A 22,938-nucleotide genomic window follows, 5' to 3' on the forward strand; every position below is an offset into this window, starting at 1 on the left:
ATCAGGACCAGGCTATGCTTGGTAACAATGCCTTGATTTAACCCCTTAAGGACGCAGCCCTTTTTCACCTAAAGGACTGAGCCCTTTTTCGCAATTATGACCACCGTCACTTTACGAATTAATAACGGGAAAACGCTTTTACCGAATATTCTGATTCTGAGATTGTTTTTTCGTGACATATTCTACTTTATTTTGGTGGTAAATTTTCGGCGTTAATTGCATCCTTTTTTGGTGAAAAGTCCCAAAATTTCATGAAAATGTAGAAAATTTTGCATTTTTCTAACTTTGAAACTCTCTAATTGTAAGGAAAATGGATATTCCAAATAAATTTTATTTTTCTTCACAAACACAATATGTCCACTTTATATTCACATCATAAAATGGACATATTTTTGCTTTTTGAAAAAATTAGAGGGCTTCAAAGTAGAGCAGCAATTTTCAAAAATGTCATGAAAATTGCTAAATCTGAAGGGACAGATGTTACAGAAGTATAACTCCCAGCATGCCTGGGCAGTCGAGGCATGCTGAGAGTTGTAGTTTGGCAACATCTGGTGGGCTACTGTTTGGGCACCACTGTAACAGTGGTCTCCAAACTGTGACCCTCCAGATGTTGCAAAACTACAACTCGCAGCAACTCCTTTACAGCCTTTGGCTGTCTGGGTATGCTGGGAGTTGCAGTTTGGCCCCCCTAGTGGTTGCCACAGTAAAGATCGATTTACTTTCACTTTCAATTCCCCCCCCCCCCACACTGTCGATTCCCTACCTGATCAGAATCCAGCAGGCTCCAGCGAAGATCCCAGGTCCCCAGGCATCTTCTCCTGCAGGTACGGCCTCCATCTTCTTCCCAGAGCCCCTCGACATCCAGGGGCAGGCAGAACGGGGGGTTACCATGGCAACCCCCTGTCCTGCGCTGCCATTGGTCAGAACTCCGTTCTGAATAATGGCAGGGGATAGGAGTAGATCGCAGCTTTGCGACCTCACTCCTATCCTTTAGGCTGATCGGGGCTGTTGCTGACAACTCCGATCAGCCCTATTTTCCGGGTGATCGGGTCACCAGAGACCCGATCAGCCCGGAATTGGAGAAAATCGCATGTCTGAATTGACATGCGATTTTCTCCGATCGCCGACATGATTTCAGCAGGCATCCGGCTCCGGTCCCCAACCGGCTAGCGGTGGGGACCGGATTTCCCACGGGCGTATGGATACGCCCTTGGTCCTTAAGGACTCCGAATGCAGAGCGTATCCATACGCCCTGCGTCCTGAAGAGGTTAAATGTTACTATAAACACAATTTACAGGATAACAATTCATGATCAACAATAAATATTATAAATATTATCGCTCAAAACAAGCAAATCATGGTGATGTTTTGGTGAGTGTATATACTCCTTTATTGGGGTGTTTTCAGGGTTACTACTGCAAGGCCAACTGCCTGTACAAGACCACTTTCAGAGGTAGCAACCTGGTGGTCCCCTGAACAACGCCCATAGGAATGCCCTAAAATCAGATCGGATAGGTAACACAGTGTGTCCACACCTGCTGGTCTTTAAATTATTTCATACAGAAAAGTTATGATCTGTGTAATAATATGCCAAATCACAAGAAACTAACCCAGAGTTATGGTTATTAATGTAAAATGTAGATCTGGGAATCTAACCAATTGCTAGTAGAGGGTCAGGAGGGAATATTTAAAACATACAGCAAAATGGTCTATGTTTTTAAAGACTGGGTTCACACAGTGAAAAATGAAAACAAAAACACAGCAATATATTGGTAGAAAAAAGGAATCTTTTAAAATCTAATAATGTGTTCCATTAAAGTCTATGGAAAAGCAACCATCAGTGCAAACCTTGTATAACAACCAGCAGTAATTTTAAACGTTGTCACTTGTTATAACTATTTTGCTGTGGTTTTTTTTTGTGTGTGTTCATATTCATTTTAAAAAAACAGCTTGCAAGTCAGCAATTTTTTTTTTTTATAGTCAGTATTTTTTTTTACATTTTCCAATACAGGTACAACCAGCTTAAAACGAAAGAAACACATGGTTTAAGGTTGAGAACAGTGAGGGCCGACGAGTAAAGAAATAACAAACAGTGAAGATCAAATATTATTGAACATTAATCCTGCCTAAGGTAGAAGCGAGCATTTGCGGTAGATAACAAACATGGTCATGGGTAGGGGGCATCAATGGTGGGAGGCGGGAGGAAAGCAAAGGAGGGAAAAAGGACATTACAGACATTTGACATATGATATCAAGTAGACTGTGACATTTTGAGTGCTACAGTACTACTGTATGTGACTTGTGGTGTACATTACTTATGTGTACATTGAGTGCACTTTTAATTGTACATTAATGTATTACACATACTGTTTGTTATATATGTACAAGATGCTGGTGGTGGGGTGACATGTGCTTCTCCCGAGTAAATCAGGACAACCCCTGTAATAAGACAACCAGTCATCAGAAAAGACTGTACACGGTGACTTTTGGTGTACAATAACTTGTACAGGCACATAACAACTTTACTGTTGGATTAGTCGAATTCATACTTACCCACAATGTGTTCACCTTCGACAGGAAGACCTACCACCAGCTCAGGGGGACCGCGATGGGGAGCCCATGTGCCCCCACGTACGCAAATCTCCACCTAGGCTGGTGGGAAGACACCGTGGTCTTCCCGCCGGATGATAACATCTGGACCCTCCCACATTGTAATGTGGGCTAGGTATATCGACGATATCCTATTGTTATGGAGTGGTAGTGAATCTAACTTTCTTGATTTCATCAGACACCTGAATGTTAATCAATTGGGTTTGAGATTCACTTATGAGATCGGTCATGACTCTCTCCCATTTTTAGATGTCTTGATACAGAAAGACCAAATTGGCAACATCTACAATATCGTAAAACAACCGCCACCAACAGCCTTCTCCACTGGTCGAGTTTCCACCATTAGCACTCAGGAAAGGGATTCCGAAAGGACAGTATTTGAGAATACGACGCAACTGTTCCTCGGAAACAGAGTTCCATAATGAGGCTAGGAAACTTAAAAAAAGATTCCAACAACGAGGTTATCCCAATGAGATTCTAAAACCTGCTTTTAACCATGCGAGGGATCAACCTTGGGACAGCCTTTCCATTATTGAAGTTGTCCGTCCTTCAAAAAGAGGGGGTAACTTTGATCAACTGCTAATCCAAAAAGAGACCTGTTGGATTCACAGATTTCAATCTGTGGCTCCTCATGGTCTCAATGAAACATTGTCCTTCACCAGTTTTATATAACGTTCCAAAGTCCATGACGAATTTGGCTGACCACAAACTATGGTCATGTATTTTATTTTACCTTAGTGTATAGGTGGCTAATAAGTCTCACTTTTCCAGCTAACCTGGAATCTGCACTAGAGTGCTTTTTCCTTTTTAATAATCACTAGCCTACATAAGGCTTTAAACTATAAATGGCTGATAGGGGTTTTATCAATATCTTTGACTTCCTTAGCCTGTTTCGTAATTTTTATATAGTTGATCCTATTTATATCTACGTTGCTAATTTTGTTCTGGTTTACATTATCATGGTCTTATAACTATTCAGATATTCTATGATTGGTATTCATGCTATGAACAAGTCTCTAATTTGATATAGTACTTTTATTTATAAGTAATTTTTATGCATGTATACCTATTTGGGACTTCTCTGTGTGTATCCTAATTGATATGGCACTTTCATCTATAAGTAACTATAGCAAATGTCATCTGTATGTCTATTAGTCAGGACACCTATGTCTGTATTTTTTATTGGAGACCAATTCCTATATACTTACCATCTATATATAAAGGAGTATTTGGACGTAATATCTGTCCTCACCACTCAGGTGTGAGGGTTAAACCACATATATATTCATATTGGCAACAGGCCATTTCTCACCACACCCCTATCCTCACATATCTAGATAGCCTCATCTAGTGAGACAGTTAGTTCCCTACATGTCCATCATTATAGGGAACTCTTAGGAACGTAGGGGTAGGTTCCTGTGCGGGCCCATCCTTTTTAGGACAGACCAACACGCCTAGGCATAGGGGTAGCACAGGGTTTGAGTCTTAGGGTTTTATAGGTAGTGGCCTTAACATCTTTCGGCGTTACACCACCCTAGGTCCTCCCTCCCCATCCCCCCCTCACACACCTGCACTCCATCTATCCTTTAGAGATAATATCTATATCTCCATTTTCTGGCAAGTCTCCTTATCAGAGGAGCAATTTTTTTGGCATATTTTGGTGAACTGCACAAATCATATCAAGGATCGCTATCCATAGATCCTGTGATTGAGCAATAATTTTTATTCCTATTTATTGCTAACACTGTGGTTTTTTTTTTCTCTTGACATTTTATGCCAAACTATTTATTAAAAGTTATGTTTTAGTGTTTTTTTTCGGTGATTAGTGATTTTGTAGGACACTAAAAATTATTTAGTTCTGTGATATTTGTGCAATAACTTATATACATTTTTATTCGACCTGGACAAACATACTATAGGACCATAACATTAGGACCACGACATTTCAACGTACCTCCGTAACCATTTTACTGAACCAAAAAAAAACCTTGAGGTAGAAACTGGGGATCCACCGCATACTCCTCTTTGACAACTGCTCCCTAGACACTTGGAGGTAGAGGACCATAAAGATGATTTGAGTGCGCCGTCTCTAAGAGGAATTGAGTGCGCTCTCTCTCAAAGAGAAATTGAGTGCGCTGTCCCTTTTAAGATGATTTGGGTGCGCTGGCCTTTTACGAGGTTTAGGTAAGTTGCTGCAACGGCTTAGTCAGGGCTGGCTGGGACCCCCCATGTGGTGTTTCTCCACTATGCTGCAGCTTTCCACGGGCGCTGCTGGGCACTTAACGGTGTAGACTTGGCCATTTAAGATACTTGCCACTACACTGCAGCGGCCTAGTCTGACTGAGCTGAGATACCCAAGATGCCCCTACCCCACATGATGACAAGTACCCGGGAGCCCTGTTGGCCACTAAGGGGCTAATGTGACTCACCACTGGTACCGGGGACTGGCTTGCGAGCATTGGTATCAATGGCTGACTTGCGCTCATTGGTGTCTGCTTAGCCTGTGCTGCAGCGGGTGCTTGACCGGGACCTCTGGAGCCAGGCCCAGCCACCGGGATTCGTTGTATGGCTGCGTCCAGGGAACTGCCTGCTTTTGTTCCCTCAGCGACAGGCTCTGCACAGCTTACTTCACTGATCTTCACCAAAATGGCCACCTGCTGGAAAGACATCATCAGCGGGGCATGGGACCAGAAGAAGACTGAGCGGTGCATCCTCTTCGTCTGCCCCTCCGGCAACTAGGGGTGGACCTTTCAAGTTCAATTTTGGGCTGGACACCACGGCATGATCTCCACACCCGGGGGCGGGATGCTGGCTCTGGCGGGAATCTTTGGTGCACTTCTCGACCATCAAGTTAACCCTTGCAGGTACAGCAGACATTTTGGCGCGCAACATGGCCTCAGGCCTGACTTTGGACATTGTAAATCCAACTTTTGCAGACTTTTTTACCACCGACAACAACTTCCCCTCTACTTTTTCAGCACCAGTACAGAAACATATTTCAGTGACACAGTCTCGTACACTTTACTGGCGCACACTTTTTTGCAACGGCATGCGATTTTCTATTAGACACAGTTCAGACTTGGGGGGAAGGTCTTGCGGCAACTTGCATATGGCACACACCCGCATACTGTTAATGGGTGGCCTGACTTGACTTGGTGGTTAAGTGGTTAAGGCACACACCCATATCCTGTTAATGGGTGGCCTGAATTGACTTGACTTCGTGGTTAAGGCACACACCCGTATCCTGTTAGTGATGCCAAAGTTGTGGTGACCCACAGTGTACGGCGGGACCACGGGGTGTAGCGGTGTAGGTAAAGGGGTAAGATGGTATTAACCCCTGGGGCAAGGTGGTGTTAACCCCTAGTGTTTGTGACGTCAGAGTGGTTTTTGGGTACCTGAATGGTATATCCGCTGTTCCAATGGCTTGGCAGTGAAAGGAGAGTCCACAACCAAGTTGTAACACAGAAAGGGCCCTGCAGCTTGCTGGGACTTGTAATCATTGTAATAGACTTTAGTTCAGCCATGCAGACTAGAATAGACTTGACCAGGGTCCTGACATTAGTAGAGACAGCAGACATAGATGAGATGACTAACTTACAATGTGGCTGGTGTTCGGGCTTTGTGGCCTCCAGGTGTGATGTTTCTGCTTTGCTGTCCTCAGCAGAAAGAGGCAGAATTGTAATTGCCGCCCCCTTATATAGAGGGGGGCTGAGCCAAAGCCCATTGGTCAAGCTGCGGTTCATAGGTTAACCTCTCTGGGTAACATCATGTGACAACATAACATAACATGTGACATTCCACAGGTCCTTCAGACATCTCACAGGTCCTTTAGACTAGCTATACATTAATGCACTGACTATAATCCTATGACAATAAATGATACTTATAATAACAGCACGGGAGACACGTTGAGGGACTCAACGTGACAGGGCCTAAAGGTAGTACAGAACCATGTTCTGTACTGGGACATTACAGTACTCTCTCACCCGGTACTGCACAGTCCAACGTATAAGGAGGTCTATAACCTATTTTAATCTGGATAATATCATAAACTGCCATCCAATACTCTTGCAAATACCTACATCCCCATATATGGTGGTCAAAATCCGCATTCTCTACCTTACACGTAGGACAAACTACTAACCCCTTCGAGCCAAATTTGCAAATATCCAGAGGGGAGGTATATGTTTTCGAAATAATCCTCAATTGTGTGAGTCTATTATGCATATTAATGGAGATTTTGTCAATATTTTTAACTCGTACAGGACCTAGGGCGTATGGGTACGCCTTCTGTACCTGGGTCTTAAGGACCCAGGGCCTACCTGTACGCCCATGGGAATTTCGGTCCCCGACACGCGCCGGGCGGGGACCGGACTGAGGTGACTGGGGTGACTGCTGATAGACCCCCCTATGTCGGCGATCGGCGCAAATCGCAAGTGAACACTTGCGATTTGCGCCGATTCTGGGTCATACAGGTCTATGGTGACCCGTTGACGCGGAATATAAGGGGGATCGTGGTTGTCTAAGACACCCACGATCCCCCTGTAGCGATAGGAGTGAGGTGGCAGAGGTGCCACCCCTTCTATCACTGCTATTGGTGGTCTAGACGCGATCACCAATAGCAGATTGGGGGCAGGGGGGTTTACTTTAGTTTTCCCCGTTCTGCCCACCCACAATAGGTGGAGCAGAACGGGGAACAAAAGGGGACCGAACGCCAAAGAACCACTTACCCGTTGGTGGAAGCAGTGGGACGGGATCCGCTGCGGTGATCGGCTGCGTTGATCGGCGCGGGTGGCGATGTTGTGCAGCAGAAAAGGACGGCTCCCTGGATCCGACGGAAGCCGGTAAATTGCCTAGCAACACCTAGAGGGCTACAGTCTGAGACTGTAGCGCTTCAGATGTTGCAAAACTACAACTCCCAGCATGCCCAGACAGCTGTTTGGGCATGCTGGGATTTGCAGTTTTGCAACAGCTGGAGGTCTACAGTTTAGAGACCACTGCACAGTGATCTCTATACTGTAGCACTCTAGATCTTGCAAAACTACAACTCCTAGCATGCCCACACAGCAGTTTGCTGTCTGTGCATGCTGGGATTTGTAGTTTTGCAACATCTGGAGGTCCACAGTTTGGAGATCACAGTGCAGTGGTCTCTATCTGTAGCCCTCCAGATGTTGCAAAACTGCAAATCCCAGCATGGCGAAACAGCTGTCTTGGCATGCTGGGAGTTGTAGTTGTGTACCTCTAGCTGTTGCATAACTAGATCTCCCAGCATGCACTTCTGCGATCAGTACATGCTGGGAGTTGTAGTTTTGCAACAGCTGGAGTCACACTGGTTGGAAAATACTGAGTTAGGTAACAGAACCTAACTGAAGGTTTTCCAACCAGTGTGCCTCCAGCTGTTGCAAAACTACAACTCCCAGCATGCACGGTCTGTCAGTAAATGCTGGGAGTTGTAGTTTTGAAACAGCTGGAGGTTTGCCCCCCATGTGAACATACAGGGTACATTCACACTGGCAGGTTTACAGTAAGTTTCCAGCTTCAAGTATGAGCTGCGGCAAATTTTTCGCCGCAATGCAAATTTCTAGCGGGAAGCTTACTGTAAACCTGCGCCCCTGTGAATGTACCCTAAAAACACTACACTACACTAACACATAATAACGGGTATAACACTACATAAACACCTCCTTACACTGTCCCCCCCAATAAAAATGAAAAACGTATTGTACAGCAGTGTTTCCAAAACGGAGCCTACAGCTGTTGCAAAACAACAACTCCCAGCATTTCCGGACAGCCACTGACTGTCTAGGCATGCTGGGAGTTTAGCAACAGCTGGAGACACCCTGTTTGGGAATCACTGGCGTAGAATACCACTATGTCCACCCCTATGAAATCCCTAATTTAGTCCTCAAATGCGCATGGCGCTCTCTCACTTCAGAGCCCTGACATATTTCAAGGAAACAGTTTAGGACCACATATGGGATATTTCCGTACTCGGGAGAAATTGCACTACAAATTTTGGGGGGCTTTTTCTCCTTTTACCCCTTATGAAAAGGAAAAGTTGGGGGCTACACCAGCCTGTTAGTGTAAAAAAATTAAAAATGTTACACTAACATGCTGGTGTTGCCCCATACTTTTTATTTTCACAAGTGTTAAAAGGAAAAAAAGACCCCCAAAATTTGTAACGCAATTTCTCGTATGGAAATACCCCATATGTGGGCGTAAAATGCTCTGCGGGCACACAACAAGGCTCAGGAGTGAGAGCGCACTATGTACATTTGAAGCCTAAATTGGTGATTTGCACAGGGGTGGATGATTTTACAGCGGTTCTGCCATAAACGCAAAAAAAGAACTACCCACACGTGACCCCATTTTGGAAACTACACCGCTCACAGAACGTAACAAGGAGTATAGTGCGCCTTAACACCCCACAGGTGTTTGACAAATTTTCATTAAAGTTGGATGGGAAAATGAAGAAAAAATTTTTTTTCACTAAAATGCTGGTATTACCCAAAATTTTTCATTTTCACAAGGAAAAATAGGAAAAAAGCCCCCTAAAATTTGTAACCCCATTACTTCTGAGTAAGAGCATACCCCATATGTGGATGTAAAGTGCTCTGCGGGTGCACTACAATGCTCAGAAGAGAAGGAGTGCCATTGGGATTTTGAAGAGAAAATTTGTCTGGAATTGAAGGCCATGTGTGTTTACAAAGCCCCCATAGAGCCAGAACAATGGACCCCCCCCCCCCCACATATGACCCCATTTTGGAAACTACACCCCTCACGTAATGTAATAAGGGGTACAGTGAGCATTTACCCCCCACAGGTGTCTGACAGATTTTTGGAACAGTGGTCCGTGAAAATGAAAAATTTAATTTTTCATTTGCACAGCCCACTGTTCCAAAGATCTGTCAAACGCCAGTGGGGTATAAGTACTCACTGCACCCCTTATTAAATTCTTTGAGGGGTGTAGTTTCCAAAATGGGGTCACGTGGGGGTCCACTGTTCTGGCACCACGAGGGGCTTTGTAAACGCACATGGCCCCCGACTTCTACTCCAACCAAATTCTGTCTTCAAAAGCTCAATGGCGCTCCTTCTCTTCTGAGCATTGTAGTGCGCCAGCAGAGCACTTGACGTCCACACATGGGGTATTTCCATACTCAGAAGAAATGGGGTTACAAATTTTGGGGGGTCATGTTCTCCTATTACCCCTTTTAAAAATGTAAAATTTGGGGAAAAACCAGCATTTTAGTGAATTTTTTTTTTTTTCATTTACACATCCGACTTTGGCAAAAAGTCATCAAACACCTGTGAGGTGTTAAGGCTCACTGTACCCCTTGTTGTGTTCCTTGAGGGATATAGTTTCCAAAATAGTATGCCATGTGTTTTTTTTTTTTTTTTTGCTGTTCTGGCACCATAGGGGCTTCCTATATGCGACATGCCCTCCATAAACCATTTCAGCTAAATTTGCTTTTCAAAAGCCAAATGTGACTCCTTCTCTTCTGAGCATTGTAGTGTGCCAACAGAGCACTTGACATCCACACTTGGGGTATTTCCATACTCAGAAGAGATGGGGTTACAAATTTTGGGGGGCATTTTGTCCTATTATCCCTTGTAAAAATTTAAAATATGGGGGAAAACTAGCATTTTAATGGAAAAAAATAAATAAATAATTTACACATCCAACTTTAACAAAAAGTCGTGAAACCCCTGTGGGGTGTTAAGGCTCACTGGACCCCTTGTTACGTGCCTTGAGGGGTGTAGTTTCCAAAATAGTATGCCATTTGTTTTTAGTTTTTTTTTGCTGTTCTGGCACCATAGGGGCTTCCTAAATGTGGCATGCCCCCCAAAAACCATTTCAGAAAAACTCACTCTCCAAAATCCCATTGTCGCTCCTTCCCTTCTGAGCCCTCTACTGCGCCCGCCGAACACTTGACATCCACATATGAGGTATTTCCTTACTCGAGAGAAATTGGGTTACACATTTTAGGAAGATTTCTCTCCTTTTACCCCTTTTAAAAATTAAAAAACTGGGTCTACAAGAACATGCCAGTGTAAAAAATTAAGATTTTAATTTTCTCCTTCAATTTGCTGCTATTCCTGTGAAACACCTAAAGAGTTAACAAACCTTTTGAATGTCATTTTGAATACTTTGAGGGGTGCAGTTTTTATAATGGGGTCATTTGTGGGGCATTTCTAATATGAAGGCCCTTCAAATCCACTTCAAACAGAACTGGTCCCTGAAAAATTGAGATTTTGTAAATTTTGTGAAAAATTGGAAAATTGCTGCTGAACTTTGAAGCCCTCTGATCTCTTCCAAAAGTAAAAACATGTCAACATTATGATGCAATCATAAAGTAGACATGTTGTATATGTGAATCAATATATAATTTATTTGGAATATTCATTTTCCTTATAAGCAGAGAGCTTCAAAGTTACAAAAATGCAAAATTTTCAATTTTTTCATCAAATTTTGGAATTTTTCACCAAGAAATGATGCAAGTATCGACAACATTTTACCACTAACATAAAGTAGAATATGTCACGAAAAAACTATCTCGGAATCAGAATGAAAGGTAAAAGCATCCCAAAGTTATTAATGCTTAAAGTGAAAGTGGCCAGATGTCCAAAAAATGGCCGGGTCCTACAGTGAAAATTGGCTGGGTCCTTAAGGGGTTAAAGATCTCACTCCAAAAATCTTCTCTTACTCCATCAATCGTTCCCCTCCACTTAATTGCAATTCTATCCAACTGATTCTCACTTTGGGGCAACCCCAATATTTTATAAATGGCTGTCATGTCTTTCTTTTTAAATTGGTTGTGGTTGATGAAGTGAATTACTTCACGTTCCTTAATATTAAGCCATTTATTATGCGAGTGCTTAAATACAGGGGGTTTTGTAAGGTTTTTTTTAGGTGCTTTTTTCAAGCTCCCTTTGACTGAAAAGTGAGCTTCCAATCGGAACTGTTCTGAAAAAGTCATGTGTCACTTCTTTTTTCCAGCGCTGTTTGAGTATTCCCATAAAGGTCAAACTGTGCTGTTGTAAGGCATTTCTTGTTTGTTTGTTTTTTGTTTTTTGAGGCTTTCTTTTGTGTGTGGATATATCCAAGGGGAGCCTTTCCTTCCTAAGATTTAAGTAGGGTTTTGCATGTTTGAAAGGTTGTACTTGAAAGACTTGGGTCCCTTTTTTTTTCCAACCCAGTTACTGTGTAAGATTGGCAAGTGCTAAGTGCTTATAGTTCTGTAAACTATCATAACTGAAGCTTTCTTTTCCAGCAACATGGCACCAATTTTCCTTACTATCTATTTTGTGTTCATATACTGTATGAACATCTATCGCACTGCAATATGTCCTCACTATTCTTTCATTCATTTTCCAGGACTTCGAGGTTTGATGTTATCAGTGATGTTGGCATCTCTTATGAGTTCCTTAACATCCATCTTCAACAGTGCCAGTACCCTGTTTACTATGGACATTTACACCAAGATCCGTAAGAAGGCATCAGAGAAAGAGCTGATGATAGTGGGGAGGTAGGTGAAACTGCAGCATCACCTGACTGTTCCCTAATGTCTGCGATGGCTTGCATTGGATGAATGGGTAACTTATTCTTGTTTGTTAGCTGTTTTATTACTCTGAAAGCTTTTTGAGTAGCCATTAAATGCTTGACTGACTCTTCAGCAGCTATCATCTGTAGGTTGTTTGTGATGGTTGTGAAGTGCTCCAGTAGTTATCCATTAACCACAGTAAATGAATTTATATTTGAAAACAATATCCCCTTCTATTACTTTACAATACACCCGTCAAGCACAGTCTAATGTGAAGCCTAATTCCTATTCAATTACAATGTATGCTGTTTGAGTAGGCCATGCTAGACCTAGAGGGAGACATCTTTAGTATTAGTGTGGAATGGCTGAAAAAAAAAATACACACAATGGGGGGAATTTATCATTGTAAATAGAGCTGTTTTGTGTCTATTTTTTTGTGCAGATTTTGCGCAGATTTTGATAGAATTCTTCATCACCTTTTCTACGGTTAATAGCTGTAGGTAGAAGTGACGGAGCAGCACTGCTAACTTGATATGGTGTTAATCACAATATGCTATAAAGGATACATATGGAGGTAGACTCCTGACAGGTCACCCAGTACGAAAAGGTCCCACTGGCGGTGCTATGTGAAAAACGTAAATACGTTCAGACAAATGCTTGTAACAAGAAACAATCCACACCTGCACCGCTAGGGAACCGCAACTCCGGCTTGTCTCATCCAATTCCTCTTATCAAAGACCGGGCATCTCAGATGTAATGGCGCTCAGAAGAAGGCGACTGCCGGCGGTTTCACGGTATCTTTAAACACTATCTTTATTATAGTACTAACACTTTATAAAAATGGTGATATCACCATTTTTATAAAGTGTTAGTACTAAAGTAAAGATAGTGTTTTTAAAGCACATTTGGTAGTAGGGAGTTAGTATTATTTATAGTTTTTCCTTACCTGGTTTGTGGCTGACGTCATGGGTGGTCACATGATCACAGCTATGCTTTACTTAAAGTTGCACGGCGCGATGACGTGAGTAAGGCCGGATGAAGCGCATTATGATGATTGTGTGAAATCGCCGGCAGTCGCCTTCTTCTGAGCGCCATTACATCTGAGATGCCCGGTCTTTGATAAGAGGAATCGGATGAGACAAGCCGGAGTTGCGGTACCCTAGTGGTGAGTGCAGGTGTGGATTGTTTCTTGTTACAAGCATTTTTCTACGGTTAAGTTTACCATAGAACATTTTCTACTGTAGAATTATTTTACTAACTGCGTTTTTCCCCCCCCCCCCATTTTCTGGCGCGAATATACACCACCTCGGAGGACACGTACCAAAGTGCTTATTTTGACACAGGAAGGACTGCTACTCCCATCATGGACAGACTCATGATGGGAGTTGTAGTCCAGGGGCTGAGGTGCAGATCGCAGCAGGTCATTATCCAGAGACCCGCTGCGATCCGTATTTATTATCTGTGAAAGCCGGTGGTAAATGCAGCTTCACTGCGCTGCCACCGGCTTCTATATACAGCTGTCATAAATTCATAATCCCCGCTGCCGGGAGAGGGGAGCTCTGATTGGTGAAAAGCTATTAACCAATCAGCGCTCCCGTCTCCCGGCGGGGATTTTGAATTATAAGAACTGTATATAGAAATCGGCGTGCAGCGCAGTGTAGACGCATGTACCGCCGGCTTGTATAGTTAATAAACACGGATCGCAGCCGGTCTCTGGAGAATGATCTGCTGCGATCTGCCCCTCTGCCCTTTGACTACTACTCCCATCATGGGACAGAGTCTGTCCCATGATGGGAGTAGTTGTAGTACCACAGCGCTGCTGAGGGATGGCACTTGCACATCCCCCAGCTGCGGGACATTTAGAACTACTACTCCCATCATGGACAGACTCTGCCCATGATGGGAGTTGTAGTCCAGGGCTGAGGTGCAGATCGCACCGGATCATTCTCCAGAGACCCGCTGCGATCCGCATTTATTAACTGTAAAAGTTGGCCGTACATGCGGCTACCGGCTTCTATATACACTGTCATAATTTATAATCCCCGCCGCCGGGAGAGGGGAGCTCTGATTGGTCAATAGCTATCCACCAATCAGAGCTCCCGTCTCCCGGCGGAGATAATGAATTATGACAGTGTATATATAGGAGACCATGGCAGTGCGATGTAGACGCATGTACTACCGGATTTTTTATTTAAATGCGGATCGCAGCAGATCATTCCGGAGATCTGCTGCGATCCGCATTGCATAATGCTGTTGACGGCGGATTGTGCAGGTCCTTCGCGGATTCCGCCATTTATAAACGGCATTCAGTTAACCCGGCGATGTGCGGCATCGCACGGGTTAACTGGCAGAAGTCCCGCTGTTTCCAGCAGGGGACAACTTCTGCAACACCCCCCAGGACCATCTGTCAATGGTCCTGGTCAGCGATCACTGTGATTGGACCCTGTGGACCAATCACAGTGAATGAGCTGACTGGGGGGTAAAGTTCATTTCCCCTGCTCTGCCCGCCGCTATAAGTCCGGGGAGAGCAGGGGAAGATGACGCAGAGAGCTGCGGTGGGGACCGCGGCACTTACCAAGTACCGGCGCAACAGTGGGGACCGGCGGCAGGCTCTCAACAGCTGGAGGCACACAGGTTAGGAAACATTGTCTGTTTCCTAACTCAGTGTTTCCCTACCTGTGTGCCTCCAGCTGTTGCAAAACTATAACTCCCAGCATGCACTGACAAACCTTACATGCTGGGAGTTGTAGTTTTGCAACAGCTGGAGGCGCACGGGTTGGGAAACACTGAGTCACTGAGTTAAGTAAGAAACTCTCAGTGTTTTGCAACCAGTGTGCCTCCAGCTGTTGCTTAACTACAGTCCCCCATGATGGGAGTTGTAGTTTAGCAACAATTGGAGGCTCCCTGTTTAGGCATTATGTGCGCTCTTCCCAGGGGAGAGCAAAAAAAATGTACTAACCCATATTGTTTGTTTTTCTTTTCTTCTCATTTCAGATACGTGAATGCAGAGGACTACGTCAGATTTGGTGGACTGCGACGATGACCAGCTTTTTTTTTTATTTCAATAAAATTGTTAACGAGGGCTGTGGGGAGAATTTTTTTTAAATACATTTTTCTTTTCAATGTGTCCGTGTTTTTTACAATTGAATTTTCAGGGTTAGTAGTGGAAGCTGTCTTATGGACGGAATCCATTACTAAGCTGGGGCTTAGCGTTAGCCCCAAAATCAGCTAGCGCTAACCTCCAATTATTACCCCGGTACCCACCGCCACAGGGGTGCCAGGAAGAGCCGGTACCAACAGGCCCGGAGCATCAAAAATGGTGCTCCTGGGCCTAGGCGCAAACAGGCTGGCGTTATTTAGGCTGGGGAGGGCCAGTAACAATGGTCCTCACCCACCCTGGTAACGTCAGGCTGTTGCTGCTTGGTTGGTATCTGGCTGATACTGAAAATAGGGGGAACCCATGCGTTTTTTTTTTATAAATAAATAAAAATGTGTGTGGTTCCCTCATTTTTTCAGTATCAGCCAGATACCAACCAAGCAGCAACAGCCTGATCTTACCAGGGTGGGCGAGGACCATTGTTATTGGCCCTGCCCATCCTAAATAACGCCAGCCTGTTACTGTCTAGGCCCAGGAGCGACACTTTTGACGCTACGGGCCTGTTGGTACCGGCTCTTCCCGGAACCCCTGTGGCGGTGGGTACCGGGGTAATAATTGGGGGTTAGCGCTTGCTGTTTTGGGGGCTAATGCTAAGCCCCAGCTTAGTAATGGATTCTGTCTACAAGACGCCTTCCACTACTAAGCCTGAAAATTCTATTATAAAAAACACAACACATTGAAAAAAATTATTATTTAAAAAAACACTCCCCCACAGCCCTCATTAACCCTTTTATTGACATTTAAAAAAAACTCTGTTCATCGTCGCAATCCACCAAATTTGACATAGCCCTCTGCATTCATGTATCTAAATTTCGAAGAAAAAAAACAACAAAAAGTTTAGTACATTTTGTTTGTTTCCAAACACCAGCAAAAACGCTAGAAAAAAAATGCAAGAAAAACTGACAAAATGCAGGAAAAAGCTGGGACAATTTTTCTGGCATTTTTGCTGATGGACAAAAAACCTCAATGGAATCCTGGCCTCAAAGCAATAGAACAAAATCCCTATGTCCACTTTTCCTGTGAGGTAGAGAAGGAGTGTACGGTAGAGCGAGGGGGGGGGGGTGTTTCTATATTTGCACACGATTTATCAAAGGAATGTACAGCCTTAGTAAATTCTGAGCAAGAGTGTACAATAGACAAGCAGTGTAAAGGGGTAGAACTGTGTCTACAATAGACACATAATGATAAATTCCCCCCTTATTAGTTGCTGAATACTACAGAGGAAATTATTTTCTTTTTGGAATGCTCTCTGATGACATCACGAGCACAGTTCTCTCTGCTGACGTTATTATAATAAAAATAAGGCTTTATTTATTGTTGTCCTTAGTGGGATTTGAACCCAAGTCCCCAGCACTGCAAGGCATGAGTGCTAAGCACTGAGCCACCATGCTGCCCTTAGCATACATCTGCTATGCATCTGCTATGCATCTGCTATGCATGGTTGCTAAAATGGACAGAGATGTTAGCAGAGAGCACTGTGCTCGTGATGTCATCAGTGTTCCAAAAAGAGAGAAATTTCCTCTGTAGCATTCAGCAGCTAATAAGTACTGGAAGGATTAAGATTTTTTAATAGAAGTAATTTACAAATATGTTTAACTTTCTGCCACCAGTTGATTTAAAAGTACCCCTTTAACTATCACAGTTAATGTCCTAAAAGCATTTAGGGTTATGCATTAATGGCTGGACACAAACAAAATTACCACTGCCACAGACTTATGTTCCAATAAAACTTCTATAATACTATATTCCAAAATAAAAAATGCAGATGACAATATAATAGTGTAGCACATACAAGGTCCTAATGTAGCATTAATGTGGTATTAATGTAGTGTTGATACACTCTTCACAATATACAAACAAGTGCAATATACACTCAGGTCACATACACTGATATGTAGCTGTAACATACACACGTCATGCACACTGGTATGTAGCTGAAATCAGTAGAGACAGTAATATTTAAGATATCAAAGATATTTAAGTGCTTGATACCAAACCCAGCGCGTTTCACCGCAATTCTTGTATAGTTCATCTGAAGGTCAATATGACCCAAATTAAAACCAGTAAAGTACAAACTATAAACTCACTCATCCCAGGACGGCATATCAAGAAAAAGGAAAATGGTGTGGGATCGAGTCAACCCAAGCTATTTAATGACATTAATATCTTTTTTTTTTTTTTGTGGTGGCTACAGATTTTTTGTGGTGGCTACACATTTAAAGGAGTACTCTGGTGCAGAGTACTCCTGCTCCGTCCTGGGATGGAAAAAAAAAGTGAAAATAAACCATCCTCACCTTCCTGGGTTCCCGCGGAGCGCCACTACAGCTGATTGGTCCACTGGTCCATCTTCCTCACACTTCCATGTGTAACGAAGCGCCACACGGTATTCAGCCTATCGCCTGTGCATTGGGAAATCTAAAATTACAGTTCCAGAATAAACTATACTATTTACTGTGTATTGCTGGGTAATAGATGAACTTGTAGCCAATATTTATGAGAAGTAACTAATAATTTAGTCTGCTATGATCTGTTCCTTTGCAGGATCTTCATCTTGTTCCTGATTGGAGTGAGCATTGCCTGGGTTCCTATCCTGCAGTCGGCACAAAGTGGACAATTGTTTGATTACATACAGTCCATCACTAGTTACCTAGGACCACCTATTGCCTCTGTCTTCTTTCTGGGTATCTTTGTGAAGAGAGTTAATGAGCCGGTCAGTAAAAATTATGGAAAATTATTTAACGGTATTAGGGTCCCTTTTAGACAGGTAGAACCATGCCCAATACTAGTGCTGATGTAGTAGATTTAATTAGCTTTCTACATGGCTCAATGGTTCTGTGGCCTGGTTCTGTGGCCAGGGCCACACAAATGGTTGGATTATTCATGTGGCCCTTCACATACATGCATAAAGAAATACCCAAGATGGGTTAGGTTCAAAGGCCCAGATTTATCAAACAGTGTGAGAGCAGAAGTGGAGTGATTTTCCCACATCAACCAATCACAGCTCAGGTTTCACTTTACCAGAGCTCGTTAGCTGAGCTGTGATTCGTTGCTGTGGAAAAATCTCTCCACTTATTCTCTCACACAGTTTGATAAATCAGGGACAATATGTTTAGAAACCAATTGACCAAGGGTTAACCCACTGGTCACTAATTCCCTTGTTTAACTCCCACCTCTAAAACTTAGCTTTTATTTAGCCTAATAATAACAACACATTATCCTATGGAATTAATTGCGAGTCTCTTTAAACCCACAGTCCTACAGTGTGTTTATCAATGTGTATGCGTATAATCACAGTGATGTCAGTTCATATATAACAAGTTGTCAATCACCAGTGGCCTGCAGATACCCTAGTTGATCGCACTGCTGACACACTCATAGGACTGCTATTAATACCTAACACTGTCCCTCTACATGTTTCCTTACAACAGTAACATCCTCAGGAGGGAAACGGGTATCAACCTGTTCATGCATTTCAACCACTATTCATGGTCACCCTGGGTCAGTGCGTCCCGCCCTCTGATCGCCCTCTGTCCAATCATCATGGCGATTCCAGCAGCTCCATAGTACTGACTCATCTGTGTCTCCTTATCTTCTGATTGATCCTATCTTAGTGGCCAATCCTCTTACTTACTTCCGCCGGCATCATCTCGTCATCTCTCTGTATCCATGACATCCGTACTACTGGCCACACACACACCCCTCCATAGCTGGCGCATGCGCAGACCCCAGGACTGGTTATGGTGCTCACACTTGCGCAGTTGATCATTATTGGCTCTTAGCCCACAGCGTTAAGTGAATTGAATTCTCCCATGGAGGAGGAAGTTTGCACATGTGTATAAACTTAGGTTCACAAACCTGGTATTAGATTATACCTATCAAGATGTTATATAAGGGATATCCATGCCAGCTGATATGTCTGGGGTGTCACTTGTAATACATTATATACAGTTATAGAACTTGACAGAGATACCTGAATAGCTGAAATATCAGTTAGAAAAATATTTTATATAGATTTTTACTACTGGGTCAGATATTCTAGATGGATCAATCCTAGATGGATCAAAGTACTAGATCAAATTACTCACATAAAGTTAATAATAATACACATTAAATGATGTTAATAGGTAGCCTACAGCAGAGTGCTTTCGGATACTAAAACAGATTCCAAAATAAATGGAGAACTCAAAATAAAAAATTTTTTGACAATACACTTCTAATACAAATATTCCATCTCTCGCCATTTACAATAACTAAATTACAGAAATCCATTTAGACCGTTAGGTGACAGGCTTTTCCTCTTCCCTGAGGAGGGCTTTGTCAATATTGCCCCCTCCTTGGGCCTAGAGTCAATTGACATATTCCCCAGAATATCAATTCCTTTTCTCTACCTCCATGTACCGCATGCATGTGTCTCGACACTGACATGTCTACTCCCGTTCTATTGTTCCTCAGATGTTGACATATTCTTCGTCTAAACTGCTGGGTAGTTTTACCCACATACAGTTTTGGGCACCCACAACATGCAATATAGACAATCTTTTGAGATTTACAATTGATAAATTGTCTAATTTCATACTCTGGGTTATCAACCGGATTTGTGAATGTATTTATTTTCGGTACATAGGCGCAGAGGCTACACTGACCACACCTATAAGAGCCAGTTGTCCTACTACTCAACCAGTTTCCTGGTCTACCCTCTTGGGGGAGATGGCTCCTTACGAGAAGGTCCCTCAAGTTGGATCCTTGCCGAAATGTCATTCTTGGCTTTCTCCCCACAGCTTCCATCAGGTCTACATCTCCTGATAATAGATGCCAATGTCAACGCGATATCCTCACAATTTCCTCTGTTTTTCCATGATATGTGCCAATGCACCGGATTATCTGTTGTGAGGGTTGTTGTGTTGATTGCTGTTGTCCAAGGAGTTTCTTCCTCTCACTTCTCAGAGCTCTGTGGTAAGCCGATTTAAAATGTCTTCTTGGGTAACCCCGTTGTCTAAATCGATGGAATAAATACTTACTCTCCTTTTGAAAGGAGGTATCTTCCGAACAGTTCCATCTGGCCCTCAAGTATTGGCCACCTGGGATACTCTTCCTCAGGGATCCCGGATGCCAACTGTCCCAATGTAAGACGGAATTGACCGACATTGACTTTCTGTATTTGGTAGTCTGTAGTTTTTTATATCATGATCCACATAAATGTGGAGATCCAAGAAATTGATGGCCTGGCCACCTATTTTGAACGTAAAGGCCATACCTATTTCATTTTCATTGAGTGTTTTTGCAAAATGAGAGAACAGGTCCCCACCACCATTCCACAAAATGGGGATGTCATCAATATAACATCCCCAAAATAAAATGTGGTCTGTATATAAACTTAAAGTGTCACCAAAAACTACTGTGTCCTCCCACCACCTTAAAAATAGATTTGCATAATTAGGTGCACAAGACGCACCCATGGCGGTGCCTTGTATCTGGTGATAGTTTGGATAGTTTTATTTTGGAATCTATTCTAGTATCCGATAGCACTCTGCTGGAGGCTACCTATTAACATTATTTAATGTGTATTATAATTAAATGGGTACTCCGGTGGAAAACCTTTTTTTTTTTTTTAAATCAACTGGTGCCAGAAAGCTAAACAGATTTGTAAATTGCTTCTATTAAAAATAGCTGCTGCTGAATAATACAGAGGAAACTCTTTTCTTTTTGGAACACAGGGCTCTCTGCTGACATCACGAGCACAGTGCTCTCTGCTGACATCTCTGTCCATTTTAAGAACTGCCCAGAGTAGGAGAAAATCCCCATAGCAAACATATGCTGCTCTGGACAGTTACTAAAAAGGAAAGAGATGTCAGCAGAGAGCACTATGCTCATGATGTCAGCAGAGAGCACTGTTTTCCAAAAAGAATTTCCTCTGTAGTATTCAGCAGCTAATAAGTACTGGAAGGATTAAGATTTTTTAGTTGAAGTAAGTTACAAATCTCAGTAAACAAAGAACAAAGGTGCCCGGCGGTTTCACGCATAGGAATGCGCTTCATCCGGCAGTCGCGCTCCACTGTCCATGTCCTCCGTGTTCGAGCTGTGACCCGAGATGGGAGCAGGATTACCTGGATTTAAGCGGTGAGTGCAGGGCACCTTTGTTTACTGCTATTTGGTGACTGCGGTCTTTATTGTCCTAGCACCTCCGCTGCCAGGGTGGATTTCCAGACTAGCGGGACGCCGTCTCCATCTCGTGGTCTTAGGAGGTTTAAGGTATCGGTGCCACTTCTGTCACGATTCGGCTTACAGGTTGTGGATCCACTATGTCAGCGAGGGATTGGCGTGGACCGTGCTGGTGGACCGGTTCTAAGAGGCTACTGGTGTTCACCAGAGCCCGCCGCAAAGCGGGATGGTCTTGCTGCGGCAGTAGCAACCAGGTCGTATCCACTAGCAACGGCTCAACCTCGCTGACTGCTGAGAAGGCGTGGGACAGAAGGACTAGGCAGAGGCAAGGTCAGACGTAGCAGAAGGTCGGGGCAGGCGGCAAGGTTCGTAGTCAAGATGGATAGCAAGAGTTCAGGTAACACAGGCTTGGACAACACTAAACGCTTTCACTGGCACAAGGCAACAAGATCCGGCAAGGGAGTGCAGGGGCAGTGAGCAGATATAGCCAGGGAGCAGGTGGAAGCCAATTAAGCTAATTGGGCCAGGCACCAATCATTGGTGCACTGGCCCTTTAAGTCTCAGAGAGCTGGCGCGCGCGCGCCCTAGAGAGCGGAGCCGCGCGCGCCAGCACATGACAGCAGGGGACCGGGACGGGTAAGTGACTTGGGATGCGATTCGTGAGCGGGCGCGTCCCGCTGTGCGAATCGCATCCCCGACGGCCATGTCAGTGCAGCGCTCCCGGTCAGCGGGACCGACCGGGGCGCTGCAGGGAGAGAGACGGCGTGAGCGCTCCGGGGAGGAGCAGGGACCCGGAGCGCTCGGCGTAACAGTACCCCCCCCCTTAGGTCTCCCCCTTTTTTTGTCCGACAACTGCTTTACCTGGGACGAGGACACCGGGAAAGAATGGAGGGTTTCCTCAACGGCAGGCAGTACAGCAGGAGTGGGAATGGGGAGGGAGGGCAGAGGGCGAAGCCTGGCAAGGGGCAGTGTGTCACCAGGACAGGGGCCATGAGGAGGCACTGAGGCTTGCCTGACGGGACTGGGAGGGGGGGAGAGGCACTTCCTATGGCAAGCAGAGTCCCAGTTCTTGATCTCCCCGGTGGTCCAGTCAAGGGTGGGAGAATGAAGCCGGAGCCATGGCAGACCGACGAGGACCTCAGAGGTACAGTTGGGAAGGACGAAGAACTCAATCACTTCGTGATGGGGTCCAATACACATCAAGAGGGGTTCTGTGCGGTAACGCACGGTGCAATCCAATCTGACTCCGTTGACCGCGGAAATGTAGAGCGGCTTGACGAGACGGGTCACCGGGATGCAGAATTTATTCACAAAAGAATCCAGAATAAAATTCCCAGAGGCACCAGAGTCCAAGCAGGCCACGGCTGAGAGGGAGGAGTTGGCTGAAGGAGAAATCCGCACGGGCACCGTGAGACGTGGAGAAGCAGACTTTGAACCAAGAGACGCCACACCCACGTGAGCTGGGTGCGT

The 22,938-nt window shown here is 44.2% G+C and overlaps 1 protein-coding gene across 1 annotated transcript in view; it reads left to right on the forward strand.

Moving 5' to 3' along the window:
* Positions 1 to 22,938, forward strand: part of SLC5A1 (solute carrier family 5 member 1) — a 125,957-nt gene that overhangs the window by 93,446 nt on the left and 9,573 nt on the right. The window contains exons 11-12 of the mRNA XM_056530789.1: positions 11,987 to 12,137; positions 17,851 to 18,019. Of these exons, the coding sequence (XP_056386764.1) occupies positions 11,987 to 12,137; positions 17,851 to 18,019 (320 nt within the window). The remainder of the gene's footprint in view (positions 1 to 11,986; positions 12,138 to 17,850; positions 18,020 to 22,938) is intronic.

The sequence above is a fragment of the Hyla sarda genome, chromosome 1 (genome assembly GCF_029499605.1).
Source record: "Hyla sarda isolate aHylSar1 chromosome 1, aHylSar1.hap1, whole genome shotgun sequence".
Taxonomy (NCBI): Eukaryota; Metazoa; Chordata; class Amphibia; order Anura; family Hylidae; genus Hyla; species Hyla sarda.